Genomic DNA, 23838 nt, shown 5'->3' with positions numbered 1-23838 from the left:
GACCTACATTCTCTCAGTCTTACCCTATGAAAAGGCTGGTCCATATTTTCCATAAAAATATATATATTTGCAGCATCCTGAAAAAATATAATTAAATGAAATGTTTTTTTTTTTCATGTGAAATATTTGTTTTTACAATGGCTTTTGTCTGATTGCAATTTTTTGGGGTGGAATTTGTTATTCTTTTGCTATGACTATGTTGGCTTGCTGACAAAGTACACAAATGAACAGCTAAAATAGACAAGTTATGGTGTTAGACATAACACACATGTTGAGATTATCAAGAGTTTTCCCAGTTGACAAATGTTTTTGATCGGTCTTTGTTCACCAGAAGTTTGTTCAACCTTTTCAGCTTTGCACTTGATGCTGCCTTCTCAAATGTCCAGGGAAACCAAAATAACATACTGCATAAGCTAAAACTCGCTGTGTCTTTCAAAACACAGGAGTACAACATGAATCTCTACAATAACTTCAAGATGAATAAATCAAAGGGCCTCACTTGCATGTGCTCAAAAATAAAGAAAACAGCTAAATACATTAGTGACTACCTCTAACAAATTACAGATGATATCTGCTGTCGGAACTGGATGAAAATCCTCTAGTGACCCCAAATAACAATGTTGTAGGGATAACAAACCCAAAACCCAACAGCAAAGCCCTTCTGGCTTGTGGGTGGAGTGAACTCTGAGTGTGACTGTGCCACACTAAATACAATTATATATATATATCTTTAAATACAATGGAGAGGAGAGCGACAGAATGATGTCATTGCTGAGACACCAGCCATATTGTCTTCTTTAAGGATGCACAAGACTGTGCCTGATTTCTCACCGCTCTCTAATGAACACAAGTTAACGCGTAATATAATCAAGCAAAACAGATGCACAACATGTCTATGGTTATCTAATGTTGGCAAGGGCAAATATGACTGATTGAAATGGTATTGCGTTGCAAACACTCAAAGACCCTTTGAACCCTTTCTTGATATTACTGTAACTCGACTATGGTCTCTTGCACATTGTTAGATCATCTTTATGTGGTCAGATTATATTATTATATTATTTTGTGAACAATCAAGAAATCAAGAAAGGGTCCAAGGTTAATTTAATTAGTTCAATTTGAGTGTTTGCAACTAAGTACCTGTAAGGTTCAGCTTTTCTTTTCTTAGTCAACCTTGTGTCCTGTTTCTTTGTGTTCTAGAACGTAGCCCTGTTTCTTTGTGTTCTAGAACGTAGCCCTGTTTCTTTGTGTTCTAGAACGTAGCCCTGTTTCTTTGTGTTCTAGAACATAGCCCTCCCTTTCATTTTTGTTCATTGATTTCACCTGCGTTCGTTTCTCACCTGGTCTCATCAGCTCCCTATTTAGTTCAGTTATTTCTGTTTATATGGTTGTGAGGTATTGTTTGTTTTTGACTGCCTACCTGTGTTTGACCATTGCCTTCCTGTGTCCACGATTCCTGCCTTCTGCGAAGGCCTAATAAACATCTGCCACGCTCTGCGTGTGAATCTACACCTCTTTCTCCCTGATTATTCATTACAGTACCCTTATAAATAAGAATTGACACATTGAGTCGATGTACTGTATAGACTTTGCTACTGTGAGAGAAGGGGTTTTGTAACTCACCATGTTCACTTCTGAGATGGAGTCAATGCTAGCGATGTTGATGCTCATTCCTACGATGACTGGGGCACCTGGGGGAACACAGGAGGCCGTGCAGTCACACACAAACTCACACAGATTATTTACACTGAGCCAGAAATACACTTTTGGCCTCTGTTTTAAAAATAACGTAAGAAAACAAATTCTCTTCACATGGTGGGTTATCTCATTGAATTATCACGACATTACTGCATGAACCATGATATAACTCTTTTTTTTTTTTTTGGGGGGTTGCATTATGCATGAAACTAGAACTGGACATTTCTGATGTGGGAGAGAGTATCACTGAATCAAACATTCTCTGAAAACTGTGGGAACAAGCCTCATATGAGCAGGAGTAGGCCATTGATTGTAGCGAGATTAGACAAGAGGAGAGACAGGAGGAAAGCATGAAGGAAACAGACCAGCATTACTTAAACCCATTTACCTTTCTCATACAGTATGTGCAAAGTGACCAAAAGGGCGGCAGAACGAAGTGGCACAAAAAGGCTAAAATGCAGAAGAGGCAAATTAATTGTAACATCCAAATTTTGGGCGGAAAGAGTGTCTCTTGGGTCACTGTGTTTAAACAGCCATATAAAATCGGACTAAATCTTTCTTTAATCTTCATAAAATTTGAATCTATATTACATTCAGGTACACCATGCTAATTTCACGCTCAATATTCTCGCCCCCCTCAAATCATGTAATCGTATTATCTCATCCTACTGCTTTCTCCTTACAAGAAACTGAAACATTAAAGTGAAAGGGATGTCAAAGTGTGTTGATATTCAGCAATGTCAAAGAGAATAATTAAAGGAAAATGTTCCTTCAGTTTTAGTTACATTCAGATATAACTGGCCTTCAGTATAAAGTGGCCTGGATTCTATAACGGACTGTGGATCTGTGTTGAGTCGGTTAAAATAACAACGTAAAACGGCATTATGTGCGTGCACCTGTGGGCCTAGTCAGTAAACGGGAGGTCAAAAAACAAGGCTTACAATTATCCACATATACTGTATACTCAACGACTGTGCATGACTCATTTACTCAATTTGGCCTTTGTCTTAGTCGTGAGGAGTTAGTCAGCCCTGTACAGAGCCTTGCCCCGGGGAGTGCTTTAACCTTCGTTAAAAATCAAGGATATTAGAACAAACAGGTTGAGAGACCTTTGCTCCCATAAGAAATAGCAGTTGTCATTGTGTATTCGTCAAAGCTAATGTTGAATCTTTGGTTTTAAGAAGTGCTGTGCTGAACATGTGACGGCAGGGCGCAAGAAGAGTGTGCATCTTGTGTATAATCTTGTGTTCAATTAATAATTGATTTGAAAATGTGTGCATATTTAACATAAATTCACCTGTCCGTATACTGTTTTACGCACCATCTGAAAGGTTCATAGGTTGTGTCAAAGAGTGATGCTGAAATAGTGGCATGGTCAATGTGCCACAGGTGGCAGATAGCCTAGCAGTTAAGAGCTTTGTGCCAAAAGGTCACTGGTTCAAATCCCAGAGCTGACAAGGTGAAAAGTCTGTCAATGTATGCTTAAGCAAGGCACTTAACCCTAATTTCTCTGGATAAGTGAGTCTGCTAAATGACTAATTTGTACTTTAGGAGCTCTCTGTCTAGAAGATGAGGACATGTGCAGGCAACTGTTCTGGAAAACTGCAGAAACATACTGACAGTACTGACACTAAAAATATATTCTGAATGTCACTTAACTTGTGACTATCTCTAGATAGGAGCATCTGCTTAATCAATGAACATACAGTTTATCTGCATACAGTAGGTGTAAGTAGGTGTTAGACAAATAATGTAGCTAAATCTGTAACCTGACATTAAAATGGATAGGCCTACACATGTAAAACATGTAAATAAAAAAAGCATTTTAAACGTTCTAGAAGTTGGGCTATTTCATACTGTAGGTTTTTCACGTTCATGACAACTGTCGATAATTCAACTTTGGAGCTCAAAGCAAGGGCAGCCCCCTCACCCCAAATGTCCCCTCCTTGATCTGTAAAAAAATCCTAAATCTCTGCACAAGGGAAATGTGTCACCCTCAAAATGAATGAATTAGCCATATTCCCCAACTAGCAGACCACTGAATCATGATGATCAGGTGAAGGAGAAATGAAGTGTAAGCACAAAAATAATGACCAGATGCACACAGAAAAAAAACAGTCAAAAAAAAGGGAGTAACATCCAACCCTTTGTTGCGGGACTTCTCCAAAGATTCCCCTTTTTTCTAGTAGTGACCAGGGAAGAACCATCTCAACCACTGGGTTCAATGCAAGTTATTACAACAGAATGATTTAGGTAAACTACTATTTCCTTGAGCTAAGAGTGATGTAAGTAAAAGAGGCCTACAGCTAGTGTGTGTAGCTATGTACATGTCATGTACCTTGCACTTACAAATAGGCAGATAAGCTGTTACAGTAACGACCTAAACAATCAATTTAAGCATTTTGTTTTTTTACTTCAACGTCTGTTTCAATGATCTTCGTTATCGTTAGAGCTTCCAAAGTAGCCAATATGGTCCAGTAAATTCATTCTTTGATCAAATAAAAAAATCTGCAGTAATGATTTTTTTCCCCACAGACCAGTGCTTGGGAGAGTTGCTTGAACAGTTACCTGGGCCTTGTCTACTTCATCAGGTGTGTTTTGCTCACAGAGTCACAGATTTGCTTATGAGAAACAAGCTCCCTGCGGGCTTTTGAAATGGCTGGCTTGCCACCAACAGAAATGTTTTTTTTAGTTGCATTAATATTTCAGAGGGGGTTTACACACAACAGGACAAGTGCTGCAATGTTGGGCATTGAACAAAATGATCTCTCAAACTACGCCAGGCAAAGGAGACCCATCCAGCAAAAGGTGTTCCATCTTCCCTCCAGAGAAACAACACCCAGACAAAGAAACAGAGAGGACCGTGGGAAAGATGTGCCGAAGAATATTGCTACTGTAACTGCATCTCAGAATGCCATTCAATTCATTGCCTTTCAATTTGTGCTCATTTTTCAAGGGAGTGAAATGAATCTTGAAAACAGTGATTTTCAGAGTCTGTTAAAAATCCCTTATTGTTGTTTATGTGTACTCTCTTTCCTTCCTTCAAACAATCTGCAGATGACTCCTAGTCCAGCCTACTCACGAACGATCTGACAATTACCATGTTTCTCAAAATACTGGCACTGAAATATTAACCAGCATAGCACTTGACTTGGAGTGCACATCTCTCCTCTTTTTTTTGTAATCCTATTCTCTTTCCCCCTCTCCTCCAACTCCAGCTGCCATGACAAGGCAGTCCACATCTCTCTTCAATGCCCTGCAGCTTTGTCATATTCCCTGACCCATCTCTTTCTGAGAAAAAAATAAACGGAAAATGTGGGGCCATTTTCCATTGCGCTTTGTGAAGGCAACCAGTAACAATTTCCCCCAGAGATGTCAAAGTACATTCGTTCGCTGGTTGTAAACAGAAAGCACCAGGATCTCTCTCTCTCTCTTACTGCATATGTTGTACCCTGCTTCAATGAAACAGAGGGATCCACTTTGCCACCGTGGCTTTCTCAAAAGAAAAGCACTTACCTGCAGATGCACTTTTGCGAGCTGTAAGGAAATATCGCTTCAGCAACGGCAGCCTGAGAGGCTCAGATATGTCTGCTTTTATCAATTCACGTGTTCTCATTGGAACACATTTCAGAAAATGTGCTATCTGAAAATAGAACAAGCAGGATATTAAATCAGATAATTATGTGTTAGTGTGTGGGTGTGCGCATCCATTTGTGCATGCTTGTGTGTCTGTGTGTGCTAATGTGTGTGTGTGAGTGAGATGGGGATATAGCAATGTCCAGAGCCAAACCCAAACTACTATTAGCAATTATCCCATCAGAGTGTGTCAGCACTTTCCACTGCTTTCCCAATAAGCTGCATCTAAGCCACTGACTGCTGTGACCTGATGCTGCTCGCCGACATTAAACTCTGACCTGATCTCCCAGAGTAGGGACTACTTCCAGCTGAGTCTCATAACTTGCCGGGTATTGTCGTGGCACATTAAAGGAATGTGGAGTAGAGAAAAGAGCCTTTAAAAAAAAGTCAGGCTTGAATCCAACTCCGCGTCCAGCATCCAGGCACTTTATCTCCTGATCTTTGATTGTCTGCCAGTCTCCTCTCTCCCCTCTGAACTCAGCACATTCCCCCTGCCAAGGAGGGCACAGCCCTCTGAGGAACCAAACAAATTCTACCACTTGGCCATAGTCTTACTTTAAATCTTGAACAGAAGAAGAATGGATATCCCTATGGCAAGAAGCATAGTAAGTGCACAGCCTGTAACTCAGTTTAAATTCGTCACCCCTGAGGTTAGTATCGATGCGAAGGCAGACACAGACAACACCATTAAAATATTTACCAAATCCTGTCAGCAGCATTGAAAAAAAGCACATTTCTATAACACATTTGCAGTTCACTAACATACAATGATAAAACAGGAAGAAAATATTAGCACTAAATTCCTGTGTCTGCCACCGAACAGGAACCATCTATGGACAGCACCAGTGAATGAGAAAAACCTGTTTGTTTTGGCAATGGAGCTGCTGCATTGTAGACCCCTCCAAGCCATAGCACACAGATTCTCCACACCTCTCTGCCTTTCTCTGTTTGACATTTTGCCTCTACTCTCTCTACTTATGTTGTGCTCTTGGGCTTCTCTGAGCAGATCCACTGCTTCGTCAAAACTTCAGTTATTTTCCTCCATTTTTACACTCAGCAGCCTGATGGCCCCATCATCTGTGTCCATATTTAAATGCCAAAAGGTGAAGCAGGTGGCATCGTGGAGTGCCTGGGCTTTACTCTCGTGGGAATTGACCTATGTGGATAGGGCTAAATTGAAACGTTTCTTATGGAAGAAATGTGCAAAACATATGCATAACCACGGTAGCAATTGAAAGGAAAGATTTTGGAGATAATGGGAAAAGTATTAGACTAAAGGTGAGGACACAACCTGACACAAGACTCAATCCAAACATTACACTGTTGATTTTATTTGCATTTTACATGTGGGATACATTTTGCCACATTTGTCGATAACAAAATATCAAAAGACTCATTCGGTAACTCGATGAGACTATTCCTGGGAAATATGGGTTAGGTGCCGCATGAGACAAATCAAATGGATTGTGGCCACACAGTTTCTAAGTAATTGCAATGCACTTTTATGACTAAAAGAAGAGTCTTCAACTATAAAGTGTTTTTTTTGAGCAACTGTGCTGTTGAGAAACGACAGCAAGCACACTTGTAGTTGTTTAATTTGGAACACAACCCTGCATCCCCACCATCACATAATTACCGTTGTTGTTTACGCAATCCCAAAAATGGTCCATTATAAATCGCAATCTGGGTCAGGTGGGCATGATTTGAAAGCGTGTTCTATTGCCAACATGACGAGCTAAGTCACTTTAATAACTCCTACCTACTGTCACGCCCTGACCTTAGTTATCTTTGTTTTCTTTATTATTTTGGTCAGGTCAGGGTGTGATGAGGGTGGTATGTGTTTTTTTGTTTGTCTAGGGTTTTTTCCATATCTATGGGGTTTTGGTATTGTCTAGGTAAATGTAGGTCTATGGTGGCCTGAATTGGTTCCCAATCAGAGACAGCTGTTTATCGTTGTCTCTGATTGGGGATCCTATTTTTTCCTTCTTAAAAAAAACAACATTGTTGGTTAGAGGATCGTAAGTAAGCATTTCACTGTACGGTTGTGTTCGGCGCATGTGACTAACAAGATTTGATTTGAAGTTATAAAATATGATCTTACAGTGTTAGTCTTTCACAAGGCAATTCAGAGCAACAGATCATAGTTTTGGTGCCCATAGATATGAATGCATTCAGGTCCGTGTACAACGGAAAATTTGCTTCAGTCTCATTCTGTTCAGAACAACCTAGACTATGACGCCATGTCATCTTGTAACTAAACTGTACATCAACAATAGTGATCAATAATAGTTGAGACTGTATATGACAAGAGTTTCATGATTTGGAAATGTGAAGTGCACATTTGGACTCACGGGGGGAGGGATGGGGGCAACTTCTTGTCGTGCGTGGTGCTCAAGTTCAGAACAGCTGCCAGTCAAAACCCATTCAGAGCTGTGAAGCGCAGAGCCAGAGCTCTGACATCATGTATAGGATGATACTGTACAGCCACGACGTTCCAATTTAGGATATTATCAGTGCCCAAATCTAACATTTTCAACCTGCATATGGGTAGGAGTGTAAAGGGTTAAACAGAGGGCTCCGTCCCTTGAATACCTCAGGTGGATGGGGCCGTTTAGACTGGCTCCCTCTTCAGGGCCAACAATCCCTTCTCAGTATGTTTTTATCCCTGATGTGGCAGTGTTTTCTGTCATACAGGTAAAGACGATAATAATGATCTCAAATTGCATAACAGTAGGAGGATGGGGACGGAGAAGGAATCACTTTCAATAGGTACAGTATATCTGCATGCTAGAAAAAAGTGATGGTTTTGCAGTAGCTCAGGTAAGATTTATGATCCTAATTATCTAAGTAGGGCTGGGGCCAGTGATGAAGCTGGAATGCATGTTGGTGATAAGAAATTAAAACCTCAGGACCTAAACGCGTCAGTACAAAGCCCACACCTCCCACTACGCCCTGAATACGCTCACAACGTTAATTTGCTTTGACTCCATTTGTAGGTCGATATGTGCATTTGCGGGGCACAACAAAAAAGAAACCAAGCCAAGCCAAGCGTCAATCAGTACTGCTCCCTAAATTCCCTTTCTCCTCTGTGTCTCACTCACTCAATTGCATTCTGACCGCTCCCTCTACAACGAGTGCACACACAAGCTCCCATTAGGCCCACAGAAATAAATGCCTATATAAACATATCTAACTGATGGGATACACAAGCTCCCATTAGGCCCACAGAAATAAATGCCTATATAAACATATATGACTGATAGGATACACAAGCTCCCATTAGGCCCACAGAAATAAATGCCTATATAAACATATCTGACTAATGGGATACACAAGCTCCCATTAGGCCTACAGAAATGGCTATATAAACATATCTGACTGATGGGATACACAGGCTCCCATTAGGCCTACAGAAATAAATGCCTATATAAACATATCTGACTGATGGGATACACAAGCTCCCATTAGGCCCACAGAAATAAATGCCTATATAAACATATCTGACTAATGGGATACACAAGCTCCCATTAGGCCTACAGAAATAAATGGCTATATAAACATATCTGACTGATGGGATACACAAGCTCCCATTAGGCCTACAGAAATAAATGCCTATATAAACATATCTGACTGATGGGATACACAAGCTCCCATTAGGCCTACAGAAATAAATGGCTATATAAACATATCTGACTGATGGGATACACAAGCTCCCATTAGGCCCACAGAAATAAATGGCTATATAAACATATCTGACTGATGGGATACACAAGCTCCCATTAGGCCCACAGAAATAAATGGCTATATAAACATATCTGACTGATGGGATACACAAGCTCCCATTAGGCCCACAGAAATAAATGCCTATATAAACATATCTGACTGATGGGATACACAAGCTCCCATTAGGCCCACAGAAATAAATGGCTATATAAACATATCTGACTGATGGGATACACAAGCTCCCATTAGGCCCACAGAAATAAATGGCTATATAAACATATCTGACTGATGGGATACACAAGCTCCCATTAGGCCTACAGAAATAAATGGCTATATAAACATATCTGACTGATGGGATACACAAGCTCCCATTAGGCCTACAGAAATAAATGGCTATATAAACATATCTGACTGATGGGATACACAAGCTCCCATTAGGCCTACAGAAATAAATGGCTATATAAACATATCTGACTGATGGGATACACAAGCTCCCATTAGGCCTACAGAAATAAATGGCTATATAAACATATCTGACTGATGGGATACACAAGCTCCCATTAGGCCCACAGAAATAAATGGCTATATAAACATATCTGACTGATGGGATACACAAGCTCCCATTAGGCCCACAGAAATAAATGGCTATATAAACATATCTGACTGATGGGATACACAAGCTCCCATTAGGCCTACAGAAATAAATGGCTATATAAACATATCTGACTGATGGGATACACAAGCTCCCATTAGGCCCACAGAAATAAATGCCTATATAAACATATCTGACTGATGGGATACACAAGCTCCCATTAGGCCTACAGAAATAAATGGCTATATAAACATATCTGACTGATGGGATACACAAGCTCCCATTAGGCCTACAGAAATAAATGGCTATATAAACATATCTGACTGATGGGATACACAAGCTCCCATTAGGCCTACAGAAATAAATGGCTATATAAACATATCTGACTGATGGGATACACAAGCTCCCATTAGGCCTACAGAAATAAATGGCTATATAAACATATCTGACTGATGGGATACACAAGCTCCCATTAGGCCTACAGAAATAAATGGCTATATAAACATATCTGACTGATGGGATACACAACTACATTCCTTGCCAAATGACGACAGTTCACGGCAAATGCAAAATGGACTTGTTGATTGAAGTAATTATTATTGAAGGAATGATTGGATCCTGTCTATTTTCCGCTAAGGCTACTTTGCGAACTACTAGTGCCATTTAGAATTGGTTAGCCCAGGGCTAGGCTATAACCCTCCTAAACATAGACACTAGCAGTTCGCCAAGTTCACTGAATATATGAACAAACATTTGTTTGATAAAGACAAAGAGCTTATTTTCATCAGAATCATGAGGCCTAGTCACCAAACAGATGTGGTGGCCATAACTCATCGTCATGAAGTGTCCAATGTGGAATTGTCCATTTAGACAATTCCAAGGAATAGGCAGAATAAACTAAATGAAACGTCTGTATATGGAAAATAACATTGAAAAAAAATGGTCTTTCAACTCAACAAATTGAGCCACGTTTCAAATGATCACTCTTTGGGAATAACTGTTCCAGACTTGCGAGGTGCGCATCACTCGCCACGAGCAACGTTGAAATATTCTGTTATATTTTATTCTGTTATATTACATCACCTTTTTTAATAAAAAAAATAGGAGTGTGTTGACTGCGATAGGGGCTCAGGAAATAATAGCGTCTTGTCTGCAAAATGAACAATACAGGGCTATGCCATTGCACAGACATAGGCTTTAAGCAAGATCCACTGCCTGTTTGAAGACTGTGTTCCATAATATCACCAGTTGATATTACAGTTTCAATGAATCAATCTTAAATTACACTCCTTTTTTATTGAGTGAATATACTGTATATGGGGCAATTTAGCAATTAGGATTTGTTATCTGTAATGGTTATGATAAATTAGGCATTGTTGCGCACTGTTGGCATATAGATAAATGTGCAAAATAATTTCTGGCCTTGTGTGCAATAATGATTGTGACAAAACCATAAATATAAATTCCGTGTGAAGAAACAGTGTAGAATTGAAAGAAATAGTTAAAAATAATAAATAAATATATGTATATATAATCGTTTTTTGGGGGGGGCACCCCCACTTTCAGAGAGCCCATGGGTACATACACATACAGTACACATACAGTACACATATAGTACACATACAGTACACACCATGAAGTGCCTTCTACTGGATTCTACCTTTCTACCATCTGTTTTGCTGTTGATCACCAGAAAAGGACTGTGTTGTATAATGCCTTACAAGGAATACAGCTTTACATACGGGATCACTTTGAAAGGTGTCATCTCACTGCTATTTGTCAGGTGGTGTCTGCAGTAGTAGTCTTTCTAGATGATCAGGATGTTGATGTTGTTGCACTTTGGCTTTGTGCCCATTTCATGTTACTCTGGTGTAATTGCATTACTTGTGAGGTTTGTGTCGATCATGTTATTCCATGAATGCAGTCAATTGAACACTGAAAACACATTTGCTGGATAACGCCATTGCACAAAAAATACCACTCTGCCTCTGATATAAAAACGAATAATTGACTCATTGCTTAGCAACAGAGGGTTCCATGGCAACTGCGAAGCATTCTCACTATAACATTACAAGGGAAGCACGGTGCTTTACATACATTGTGTTGAATTTGCACTCACTTTTGTGTTCAATGGCCACTGCTGTCATAAAAGCTCCTTCTTGAGACAATAAACCAATAAACCTGCATGCTGTGTTGCCATGCAATGCTTTTTATGCATCAAATGTATGACTTTATAGTTGTGTGCCAACATGCTTACCAGTGGAGGCTGCTGAGGGGAGGAATGGCTCATAATAATGGCTGGAATGGAGCCAATGGAAAGGTATCAACCACATGGAAACCATTCGATTCACTCCATTCCAGCCATTACTATTAGCCGTCCTCCCCTCAGCAGCCTGCACTGATGCATACTCTTCCCGAGACATAGGCCAAGGGATTGAATATCCATCATACCTGATATTTGTCATCATCAATAGATTTCATTTCCAACATGTGTAGCTGGAAGCTATGAGTCATAATTAAGGGTTGGCTCGTTGCGCTTTAATAGTCATCAGAAGCAGCCACACTATCAAGAGCCCTGTGGAGACGAAAAACGGGATCGTATATAATTAGTCCACATCGTCTTTTTTCATTGTGGTTATTATCAGGGTATATTGGTTAATATTATTAGTAGTAGCAGTAGTGACAGTCGATGCAGTAGTGAAAGCAGAGGTATATTGGTATTGACACTTGTGCTACATAAGTGGAGTTCTCAATGTATTCCTATTTACACGCTGGAATACATGTCTTCAAATGACTCTCTCTCATACAATGTTCATTGCTTTCCTCCATCACCAACACACCTGTCGTTGAGAAGCCCCTGATCTGCAAGCTACAGGTGTAGGATCTTAATTAGATTACCCTGTTGTTTCGGGAAATGTTCTGCATGGCAGGAAATGCAAATTTGTAGTGCTTTCGAGGTTTCCAAAAGCTTACAAATTTCAGACTTGATTTGCCTAAAAACCAAAAATGTATCAACCTCTACAAAAATGTACATCAATAATAATCCACACAATAATTCACATTTCCTGTTGCTGCAGGATTATTTTCCTGCTGTGTGAAACAGGCCAAATTAAGATCCTGCATCTGTACTTTAATCTGGGTCTGGGAAAGCAGACCAATGACTGCATTAGTAAACCAAAATACTACATTGTCTCATCAGAGCCATAGAGATCAGACATACAATTAACATAACTAATGCTAATGAAATAGCCTTCTGAGTTGACATGATTGTGGATGGATGAAGGGAGATCATTCCACTAGTTATATAGTGACATCAGACATAGAGGGCACAGTGAAGACAGAGTACATGAGAAAGAGAGACAGAGCATGCAGAAGGACACCGGCCCCATCCAACAAAACTATCCAATGACTCCAGAAAGCTGAGTTTCAGTAATGAGATGGGCTTTTAAACATGCTTCCTGGCATTGGGGCTGGTGGCATCAATCTCTGGGTGCCGTAAATGACATTTCTTTCCTTGTTTATCTATCTAAACAATTGGATAGCTGCATCCCACCCTTGGCCGGTCCCTCCCGGCCCGCTCAAGTACACATCTCCCATCAATCACTGGGGGCATGAGGAGGGAAGTCGAAAAGGGGAAAAATGCCCTGCGTGCAAGATGCCTTGACAGTGTGCGACTTTTGGTTTCTGTACTTCGCAGTCCGCTGGGATGCATTTGGGTGTAATTTCCATCAGCGCTTTTTTTCTCTCTCCAGTTCAAAGATGCTGAATTTGAAGATGAAGCAACTCTCATCGCCTGCATGCCATCCCTCACTCCCTGCCCCCATCCCTGCCCCCCATCCCTGCCCCCACACCCTGGCCCCCATCCCTGCCCCCCACACCCTGGCCCCCATCCCTGCCCCCACACCCTGGCCCCATCCCTGCCCCCACACCCTGGCCCCATCCCTGCCCCCCACACCCATAATGGACACACTGCAAAGCATGGGAATCACTCTCTGTACACACTATATGTAAAGAGTAAATGTTCTGTGTGAGCCATTCTGCTTTCATAAACAGACTTGAGGGGGAGTGTTTTATTGGATACTGTTACAGATAATATAGCAAAGAAGATGAACAGCAGCTATTATGATAGCTAGGCCTCGCCTTCTCAGATGGAAAACACGATTGAATCTCATCAACAACTTTTGCATTAGGTCAGTGAGATGTACATAAATACTGTACTGTACTGAGCATCAATGTCACTGCAATGACTGTGCTGTTTCATTACTACATTTACTGCTCTGCCATTACAAATGAGATCAGGCTGCAGCTGGGACTCATTTGGGCTCAATGGGGAATGAGATCAGGCTGCAGCTGGGACTCATTTGGGCTCAATGGGGAATGAGATCAGGCTGCAGCTGGGACTCATTTGGGCTCAATGGGGAATGAGATCAGGCTGCAGCTGGGACTCATTTGGGCTCAATGGGGAATGAGATCAGGCTGCAGCTGGGACTCATTTGGGCTCAATGGGGAATGAGATCAGTAAAAAGAGGGTTGCGTGTAGAGGAGGGGACTGACTGGTGGTCGTCTCTGATGCTATGGCCGAGGGGTGAACTGGCACTGAGAGTGTTAGAGTGTTGGAGTGTGTGCCTGGGTCACCCATAGTGGGAGCCCAGGTGCTTATAGTTACGGCTGAATGATGTGTCTCAGACTCCTACTCCACATGGCTGGAGGCCCTTACTGCGCTCCACACTGTACAGGATCCTGGAACTGGTCCTTGGACTGGAACCAATAACACTAATGTCCAGAAGCTTTACAGTAGACTGAGACCAACCCCCAATACAGGAGCTTTATAGTAGACTGAGACCAACCCCCAATTCAGGAGCTTTACAGTAGACTGAGACCAACCCACAGGCAGGAGCTTTACAGTAGACTGAGACCAACCCCCAATGCAGGAGCTTTACAGTAGACTGAGACCAACCCACAGGCAGGAGCTTTACAGTAGACTGAGACCAACCCCCAATTCAGGAGCTTTACAGTAGACTGAGACCAACCCCCAGGACAGGAGCTTTACAGTAGACTGGGACCAACCCCCAATTCAGGAGTTTTACAGTAGACTGGGACCACCCCCCAGGACAGGAGCTTTACAATGACTGGGACCAACCCCCAATTCAGGAGCTTTACAGGGACTGGGACCAATCCCCAATTCAGGAGCTTTACAGTAGACTGGGACCACCCCCCAATTCAGGAGCTTTACAGTAGACTGAGACCAACCCACAGGTCAGGAGCTTTACAGTAGACTGAGACCAACCCCCAGGACAGGAGCTTTACAGTAGACTGAGACCAACCCCCAATTCAGGAGCTTTACAGTAGACTGAGACCAACCCACAGGCAGGAGCTTTACAGTAGACTGAGACCAACCCCCAATGCAGGAGCTTTACAGTAGACTGAGACCAACCCCCCAGGACAGGAGCTTTACAGTAGACTGGGACCAACCCCAATTCAGGAGCTTTACAGTAGACTGGGACCACCCCCCAGGACAGGAGCTTTACAATGACTGGGACCAACCCACAATTCAGGAGCTTTACAGTAGACTGGGACCAACCCCCAGGACAGGAGCTTTACAGTAGACTGGGACCACCCCCCAATTCAGGGGCTTTACAGTAGACTGAGACCAACCCCCAGGACAGGAGCTTTACAGTAGACTGAGACCAACCCCCAGGACAGGAGCTTTACAGTAGACTGAGACCAACCCCCAGGACAGGAGCTTTACAGTAGACTGAGACCAACCCCCAGGACAGGAGCTTTACAGTAGACTGCGACCACCCCCAGGACAGGAGCTTTACAGTAGACTTAGACCACCCCCAGGACAGGAGCTTTACAGTAGACTGAGACCAACCCCCAGGACAGGAGCTTTACAGTAGACTGAGACCAACCCCAGGACAGGAGCTTTACAGTAGACTGAGACCAACCCCCAGTACAGGAGCTTTACAGTAGACTGAGACCAACCCCCAGGACAGGAGCTTTACAGTAGACTGAGACCAACCCCCAGGACAGGAGCTTTACAGTAGACTGAGACCAACCCCCAGGACAGGAGCTTTACAGTAGACTGAGACCAACCCCCAGTACAGGAGCTTTACAGTAGACTGAGACCAACCCCCAGGACAGGAGCTTTACAGTAGACTGAGACCAACCCCCAGGACAGGAGCTTTACAGTAGACTGGGACCAACCACCAGGACAGGAGCTTTACAGTAGACTGGGACCACCCCCAATTCAGGGGCTTTACAGTAGACTGAGACCAACCCCCAGGACAGGAGCTTTACAGTAGACTGCGACCACCCCCAGGACAGGAGCTTTACTGTAGACTTAGACCAACCCCCAGGACAGGAGCTTTACAGTAGACTGAGACCAACCCCCAGGACAGGAGCTTTACAGTAGACTGAGACCAACCCCCAGGACAGGAGCTTTACGGTAGACTGAGACCAACCCCCAGTACAGGAGCTTTACAATAGACTGAGACCAACCCCCAGGACAGGAGCTTTACAGTAGACTGAGACCAACCCCAGGACAGGAGCTTTACAGTAGACTGAGACCAACCCCCAGTATAGGAGCTTTACAGTAGACTGAGACCAACCCCCAGTACAGGAGCTTTACAGTAGATTGAGACCAACCCCCAGGACAGGAGCATTACAGTAGACTGAGACCAACCCCCAGGACAGGAGCTTTACAGTAGACTGAGACCAACCCCCAGTACAGGAGCTTTACAGTAGACTGAGACCAACCCCCAGGACAGGAGCTTTACAGTAGACTGAGACCAACCCCCAGGACAGGAGCTTTACAGTAGACTGAGACCAACCCCCAGGACAGGAGCTTTACAGTAGACTGAGACCAACCCCCAGTACATGCTCAGGGGAGTCATCAAAGAAGGTTTGTTACAGGGCAGCTTGTGAATCTGGCTCCACAGGAAGGCCAGCCGGGCAACAGAGGCACCTACACAGGAAGAGAGCGTGTCATCCCCACAACCTTTCAGTTGTAGGGATGAAAACTAAGGATGGGCATGCTGACAAATACAACATAGTAACCCCCTTGGGCCTGCACTGAACTTCCACTAAATAGCAGAGTCTTTCATACCATATTGTCATTATTTGTCTAAAGACAATGCTACTCCATTTTATATAACCTCCATTCCATTGTCTGCTCTCATATATGAAGGCACACACACACACACACGCACGCACGCACGCACACAGGGATGCCTAGCTCTGGGCCCAGGGGTGAGAGGGGAATGTTCACAGCACCAGTGATATGTCACCTCCATTTCAAGCTTTGTTAGCGGTGGAAGCCTAGACGAGCGGTGATGACAGCTAGATTTAAAGTACGTTCTCTGGGGGGGAGGGGTGTGGGACGAAGGGGAGTGCTAAGCTGGGCAATCTCGCCGCTTGGCACTGACCCGGCCGGGGCTTCGCTTTTTGTTTTGCAACTCTTGTGAGAGATCATTACACTGAATTCCCATCTGTAAGATCCAGAACACTGCACACCTACCAAAATCAATGACGGTAGGAGAGACAAGAGAGACACAGGCAGAGGCAAAGCCATGCTCCGGTCTCCCCGTCTCCCATCCACAGCCAAGCACCAACACGGCCCACAGACAGGAGAGAGCAGCAGCCAGGACATCCAACAGCATCATTACACAGCTGTAGAGAACAAACTAGCAGTCTAAACAGAGATTCGCAACAGAAAGAGATAACACAACATGAGAGAGAGAATTTATCTCAAAGCAACCCATAAATTCCATGTGTGGCAGCATAGCAGCATGGTCTTTAACAAAATCAAGTATTCACTGAGAGGTCAACTAGCATTTAGCAAAGTGATAAAGAAAATGACTTCTTGGAAGTACAGTATTGGGAGAACAGGTATTGTGGTTTAGTCAATCCATGAAACAACAATCACCAGAGGATAGAGAACAATGTGTGATGCCCTCATACTACAAAACAGGTCTCATTGTAGCAGTCATCTCCCTGACTATGATAGCATTACACAATACCCTCCATTTTGTTACCTTTTATAATATAAATGCTATATAGGTTGCATTTGGCATGTATAATGAGCAATAAATATGAATAAAATACGAATACATCCATGTGCTTTATAATGCCTAATAAATGACTCATGCTTTATAAAGGTGTCTCATCTGTGTTACAGATGCATGGTGGGAAGGGACCAGGAGGACCCAGAAGCCCTGGGTCAGTGTTGTTCTGTGGCCTGGCCGCCCCTGTCTGTGGCTAGGGCTGTTAAGTCACATCCCTAATGAGTTCCGCTCCCCCCCCAGGCTGCCATTTGTCTGAGACACGCAGGTCCATTCCACTTATATATAGGTCCTGCAACGGAAATGGACATATAAAACAAATGTGTATGGCCCAAGTTCTAAGTTCTTCATTCAACCTTGAGATAATAGTACACAGTTATCTACAGTATATGGAAGCATGAAGTATAGTACGGCAACACGTTTCTATGAACACACACATATTACTACAACAGACCAAGCTGTTCAACAACCTCCAGCTAAACCCTGCAGCAGAATCAAGTTGACAAAACATGCTGCGGTAGAGAAATACCATATCCATTCCTATATACAGTTTCACAGAAGTCTGTCTACATACATAATGATATTGAAGATGGACATGTAAACAGAGTGAGATACAAAAATGCCTATAAATGAAATGAAGCTTTTTAAAAGTAACTGCCAATGGCGCTCAAATGGTAGAGGATGTAGCTAACATAGAGAAAAACACTTACTGGTACATTTACAGACCACTGGTTTTTATTAGATTTCACACAGTCCGTTGAGGCCACTTAAAACTCCCAATGGTGAGCAGCTCAAAGATAATGTAATTAGCGGTTTTCAGTTCATGGTGTCATTTCTATGGGCTCTCCCTATTTAACCATCGCCTTAATTATTCAGCACTTATTTCCTGATATCACCATCTGACCACTGTGATCACATGATGGTTTGGCAGACTGGACAACATTGTTTGGAATTTTTTTAAGACAACTAATAAGTGGTTATCGTGCTATTATTGACTATGAGACAATGTCAAGCTTCGAATTTGGATGGATTTTGAATGATTATTTTATTTTTTTGTCCTGTCCTGAATGAAGATCACAACGTTTAAAAGAATACTACAGGCCTAATGGTTTGTCAGAAGTCCTGGCTTCCTAACAGTATTGAACTTGCATTGTGTGTCTCATCATAACATATTTTAAAACCACCAAAAGACAACATGTACTGTACTTCAGCAGCTACAGTAGCATTCTATCCCCCTGGTTAAGGTTGACTGAAAAGTGAGATATAGCCATCTGGGATGTACACTTTAGATTCTAATCTTGGTGGTAGCCGACTAGGAAGGAGATCGCCGTACAAAATTATCCTCTGATGCAAAGTGATAGGCAGCCTCTCATTCAGTCAGAGCTTGCTTGTGTGTGTGTACGTGAGTGTGCGTGTGAGTATATGCTTGTGTCTGTATGTGTCTGTGTGCATGTGTGCGTATGTGTATGCATGTGTGTGCTTCCCTGCATGAGTGACGCGTGTGTGACGGAGAGAGTGGTCAGGAGTGTGTATGAGGGAGTGTGTATGCATGCATGTATTTATGTGAGAGAGGGAACGAGATGGTATGGTGACTAAGATGGGGATGAAAAGGGTTAGAATTAGACTGTTAGTTCTGTGTGTGTGTGTGTGTGTGTGTGTGTGTGTGTGTGTGTGTGTGTGTGTGTGTGTGTGAGAGAGATAGAGAGAGAGAAAGGGAGAAAGAGAGAAAAAGAGAGAGAGAGAGAGAGAGAGAGAGAGAGAGAGAGAGAGAGAGAGAGAGAGAGAGAGAGAGAGAGAGAGAGAAAGAGGGAGAGAGAGAGAAAAGGGGAGAGAAAGAGAGAGAGAGAGAGAGAGAGAGAGAGAGAGAGAGAGAGAGAGAGAGAGAGAGAGAGAGAGAGAGAGAGAGAAAAAAGAGAGAGAAAAAAGAGAGAGAAAAAAAGGAGAGAGAGAGAGAAAGAGAGGGAGGGAGAGAGAGGGAGAGAGAGAAAAAGGGAGAGAGAGAGAGAGAGAGAGAGAGAGAGAGAGAGAGAGAGAGAGAGAGAGAGAGAGAGAGAGAGAGAGAGAGAGAGAGAGAGAGAGAGAGAGAGAGAGAGAGAGAGTGCCTGCATTTATGTGGGAGGGGCTTTAGTACTGTCCACATGCTCCCAGCGCTGGAAGTCCCTACAGTGACAGAGGGATGGTGACGTGTCCTCACATCGTTGAAATTCAAACATATTAAAGTGCAACACATTAGTCACTGTGGAAGCCACACCACACCTTTCTCACAGACCCTATTTTCAAACCACAAAACTAAAGGGGTGAAAATCCCACTTTGTGTATCCTGGCCTTGGGTGTGACATGTTGGGTATCCAGGCAACTGCTTCCCTTTTCAGTTTTACTAATTAAACTTTGGGATATGTTCTGTATGAGATGACCTTAAATGGTCTCTGTCATCATGAGACCGCCCGTGTGTGGGGTCACATGGGGCTGTCTTTGTTGAAAGGCCTGGCTCCAAATGAGAAACCACAATCTCATAAAAATCAAGGTTGTTGAAAGCTGACATGATAATAGAGGTTGTAAATCAAGCCTTTATAGAAGGTAATCACTTTAGTGGCAGCATCGCTGAGACAATAGCTGATTCCAATTCATTTTTTATGGTGGGAATTTTATATAAATCCATACAATATCTGTCCATAAGTGCATAAAAACACGTGTTCAATTAGAGATGGCAGTGTACTTTATGATTTAAGAGATTCTTGTCTAAATGTAAAACAGCAGTTGACAATGGCACACATTTGCATATTGACTACACAACAGCATTTACGGTTGAGTGAAAACAAATAGCCCATGGACTTGGTAGCATTTTAAAAAGGGAATGAAGAGGCTTGAAACAACAGAAATGAACAACATTTCTGAAATGCACTTCACTTTCTACTCTAAGAAGGGACAGCGACAAGAGATGATTACCATCATAAACTCTCTCTCTCTCTATCGCTTTATTTCATTTCCTTCTCTAAATATTTCTTCCTATATTGTCAAGTAATATTAGTCAAAGCCAAATCTAGAAAAATGTATAGAAATATAGCAATACAATGAATTGAATGCCATCTATAAACCAACCACTGACCTTACCACCATGGCCATCATCATCATCATCATCATCATCAAGCACTGTCTAGTTACCTCAATGCATAATCAGATTCAACAGAGCACCAGGGTGGTTTGCATTCTGCTTAGCAAAGGCTCGTTCGCAGTCAGACAGTACACGACATCCATGGGCTATTTGTTGAGAAGTAAGAGCCAAAGCCAATCATCTACACACAAAAAAATAAAGGAGTGCAATTGTTTTATTTACTTAACTAGGCAAGTCGGTCGAGAACAAATTCTTATTTACAATGACGACCTTCTAGGCTGTGTCATAATACTATCTTAGCATACTGTGGTCTCACCATTTTGCTTACCTTGCTAATCGTACTCTGTACTGTATGTAAATAAACTCACCCCTTCAGTTGTCATTCAAGCTACAACGTCAAGGTTTACTAGTTTGTCCTTAAACAAAAGCACAGAGAATGAAATCCCATTGATATGATCCCCCTGAGTAGTGGAGGGAGGTGGTTGTTGGGGTGGTGGTGGGGGGATAGTGTGTGAAAGCCTGGCGTTGGGCTGTGTTGACCATTTTAGGGCTCTGTCAGTTGAATTCCAGTTTGGCTCAGAGATCAATGAAGAGGAGAGAGGACAGGGGGCTGTGTGGAGTGAGTGCCGCCTGAGCTTTTCATGCGGAGCTACCAGAGTTAAGGCCACCACACATCAACTGGTTCCCACGGCAGCACCCTGGGCAACCGTTTAAACTACAGGCTCTATCTTCAACAAGGATAGTGTTCTAAGCCAATTTTCTCTATTCTGGTTTGGGCTGGGAGTTCTCTATTCTGGTTCAGACTTACAACACAATAGCCACACTGTCAGAGTCCAGCATGGGGCACCAGTTAAAAGGCAGGCCAAGTTCTTTTGGCTCTCCGGAGCTGAAGTTGATCAGCAGTTGTGTCAGGAGAGAAGTGGCTGACTGATGATGGAGTTATCAGGATGTGATGGACTACAGCTCCCTGGCCTGAGGCAGCCGTGGCTGGAGGAAGAGGCGCTGCCACTGCCTGCCCGGGACACTCAGACTAACAACTTAGTGTGCTGCAGTGTGGAGGAGCAATAGGAACTGACTAGGGCTGCAAAGCAGGGACAGAGCTGGATGAGAAAAAGCTTCCTGCACTGGTTTTATGGTGATCTCAAGTGTAGACCATTAAGCAAAGCATCATTCAAAGGTTCTGCTCCCACTAATGACCAGCAGGCTAAATGAGAGAGAGAGAGAGAGAGAGAGAGAGAGAGAGAGAGAGAGAGAGAGAGAGAGAGAGAGAGAGAGAGAGAGAGAGAGAGAGAGAGAGAGAGAGAGAGAGAGAGAGAAAGAGAACGAGAACGAGAAAGAGAACGAGAGAGAGAGAGAGACAGTGGGAGCGAGGGAGAGAGAGTGAAGGAGAGAGAGAGTGAGAGTGTGTGAGAGAGAGAGAGACTAGTGTTTCAACCCATTATGTTGTTCTCTATGGTTATAACAGTATACTAGACCCTACTATTAATTGCTTTTGGCACGAGCTGCATCGAAGCCTCTTTCTGAAGTTTGTTGTCATTTTCTATTCCAAAGACTTTGTGTACATGGGCAACCCTTGGTTCACAATCCTTCAATATAGCTCCATGCCAAGAAACATAGTGTTAGACTGGTTCTCTATGCTTGTGCCCCACTTCTAGAGAAGTATACATCTTCCACATGTGGTGATGAATAGATGCATAGCAATGAGATGGTTGCAGTCACCTCAAAGCATCTGCCTTTGCTGTTCCAAAGGCTAACATTTCAACTGGATTCAGGAAAATAATGACCAATAGCCTACATCGTTGATGAAGGGGGAGTGGGGTTTCAGTTTCAAGCACAGCACAGGGCAGGTACAGTATATCGCACATACCTCCAAAATCAGGCCTTAGACGGATGTCATACCCCTTCAGCAACTTGTCCACTGTGGCCTTGGCCACAGATATTCCAGTTTGTCCAGTGGAGGTGCTGAGGAAAGACATCACAGTTTTAAGACCCTGTCAGGAGCCTTGAGTGGAAATTCAACTTGAAGCTCAGTTAGCCAGTTTCAAAATTCACTTGCAGCCTTCATTCAACGTGCTCAATATTCAATACCAAACCTAAAAGATGATTTCAACATTTCTAATTGGTAAGCCTGTTGTCTTGAAGGGATCTGAATTTGGAAACACCTAGCATGCTAAAGATTCCACTCTTATTCACCTCTATCCTATCTAAATACATGTCAGTGTCAGTAGGACCATGAGAAAACAGAAGTATTTTGAGATAATAGCTCTAATTAAACGAAAGGCCTGATATGTTAGTTGTTAACACTGAATAACAATGTAATTAACCACATGATTCATGAGGCAATAACAAGTATGAAATCAAAGAGCAGATTTGTCGATGCTTGTATGCGCGTGTGAAGTGTAATTAATGCGAACTTCCCGTATATTTCCTGTCATGAAAGGCCTCTATGAAATCGAAATGGCAAAATGGAAGACCCAGTTTGGGGCCCACTCTACTTGATTAGCGGGAGAATGTTATCAGTCTCTTTAAAAAATAATGCATTGTAGCCCAGCTGGGAATATACCATGGTAACGTGGTGAATATAGACCTTGTTTTTATCGGCCTACATGTATGTCTTCATTTACACTGAACATGACAAAGCCTATATTGGTCAAGAAATCGTCCATCTATAGCTAAGCCTACTTCACCATCTCCCATAGGGCGGTTACAGGTGCTCAAAATACGCAATATTGAAGGACTGAAGAGTAGTGTGAATATTGAATTTAAAAGGTTTCATCTAATTTAAAAACACCGTATGTGTTGAAGTGATGATGACCTACTTTAAATGAGTGACAGGCGTTTTGGTTTGATTTTCTCCAGCTGATCAATTATGAATTGGTAGTAGGCCTATACAGTCTATAGTTAATATTCATGTATTAAATGAAGGTAAGGACGTGGCTTACATTCCTCTGGCAACATCCACAGCTAGTCATGCTGATTGATCAATGATATGGCTAATTTAATAGATCCAGCCT

At 42.7% G+C, this 23838-nt stretch overlaps 1 protein-coding gene across 2 annotated transcripts in view; it reads right to left on the bottom strand.

Annotated features, from left to right (window-relative positions):
- The window catches only part of LOC118385150 (gamma-aminobutyric acid receptor subunit beta-4-like), a 48188-nt gene that overhangs the window by 22943 nt on the left and 1407 nt on the right, over positions 1 to 23838 (bottom strand). For both annotated transcript variants that reach the window (XM_052521055.1, XM_052521056.1), the window contains exons 2-3: positions 22692 to 22786; positions 1624 to 1691 (exon numbers count right to left, since the gene is read on the bottom strand). In XM_052521055.1, coding sequence (XP_052377015.1) covers positions 1624 to 1691; positions 22692 to 22786 — 163 coding nt within the window. The remainder of the gene's footprint in view (positions 1 to 1623; positions 1692 to 22691; positions 22787 to 23838) is intronic.

This window comes from Oncorhynchus keta, chromosome 6 (genome assembly GCF_023373465.1).
Source record: "Oncorhynchus keta strain PuntledgeMale-10-30-2019 chromosome 6, Oket_V2, whole genome shotgun sequence".
NCBI classification, from domain to species: domain Eukaryota; kingdom Metazoa; phylum Chordata; class Actinopteri; order Salmoniformes; family Salmonidae; genus Oncorhynchus; species Oncorhynchus keta.
This window is presented reverse-complemented; position numbering and strand designations above follow the sequence as displayed.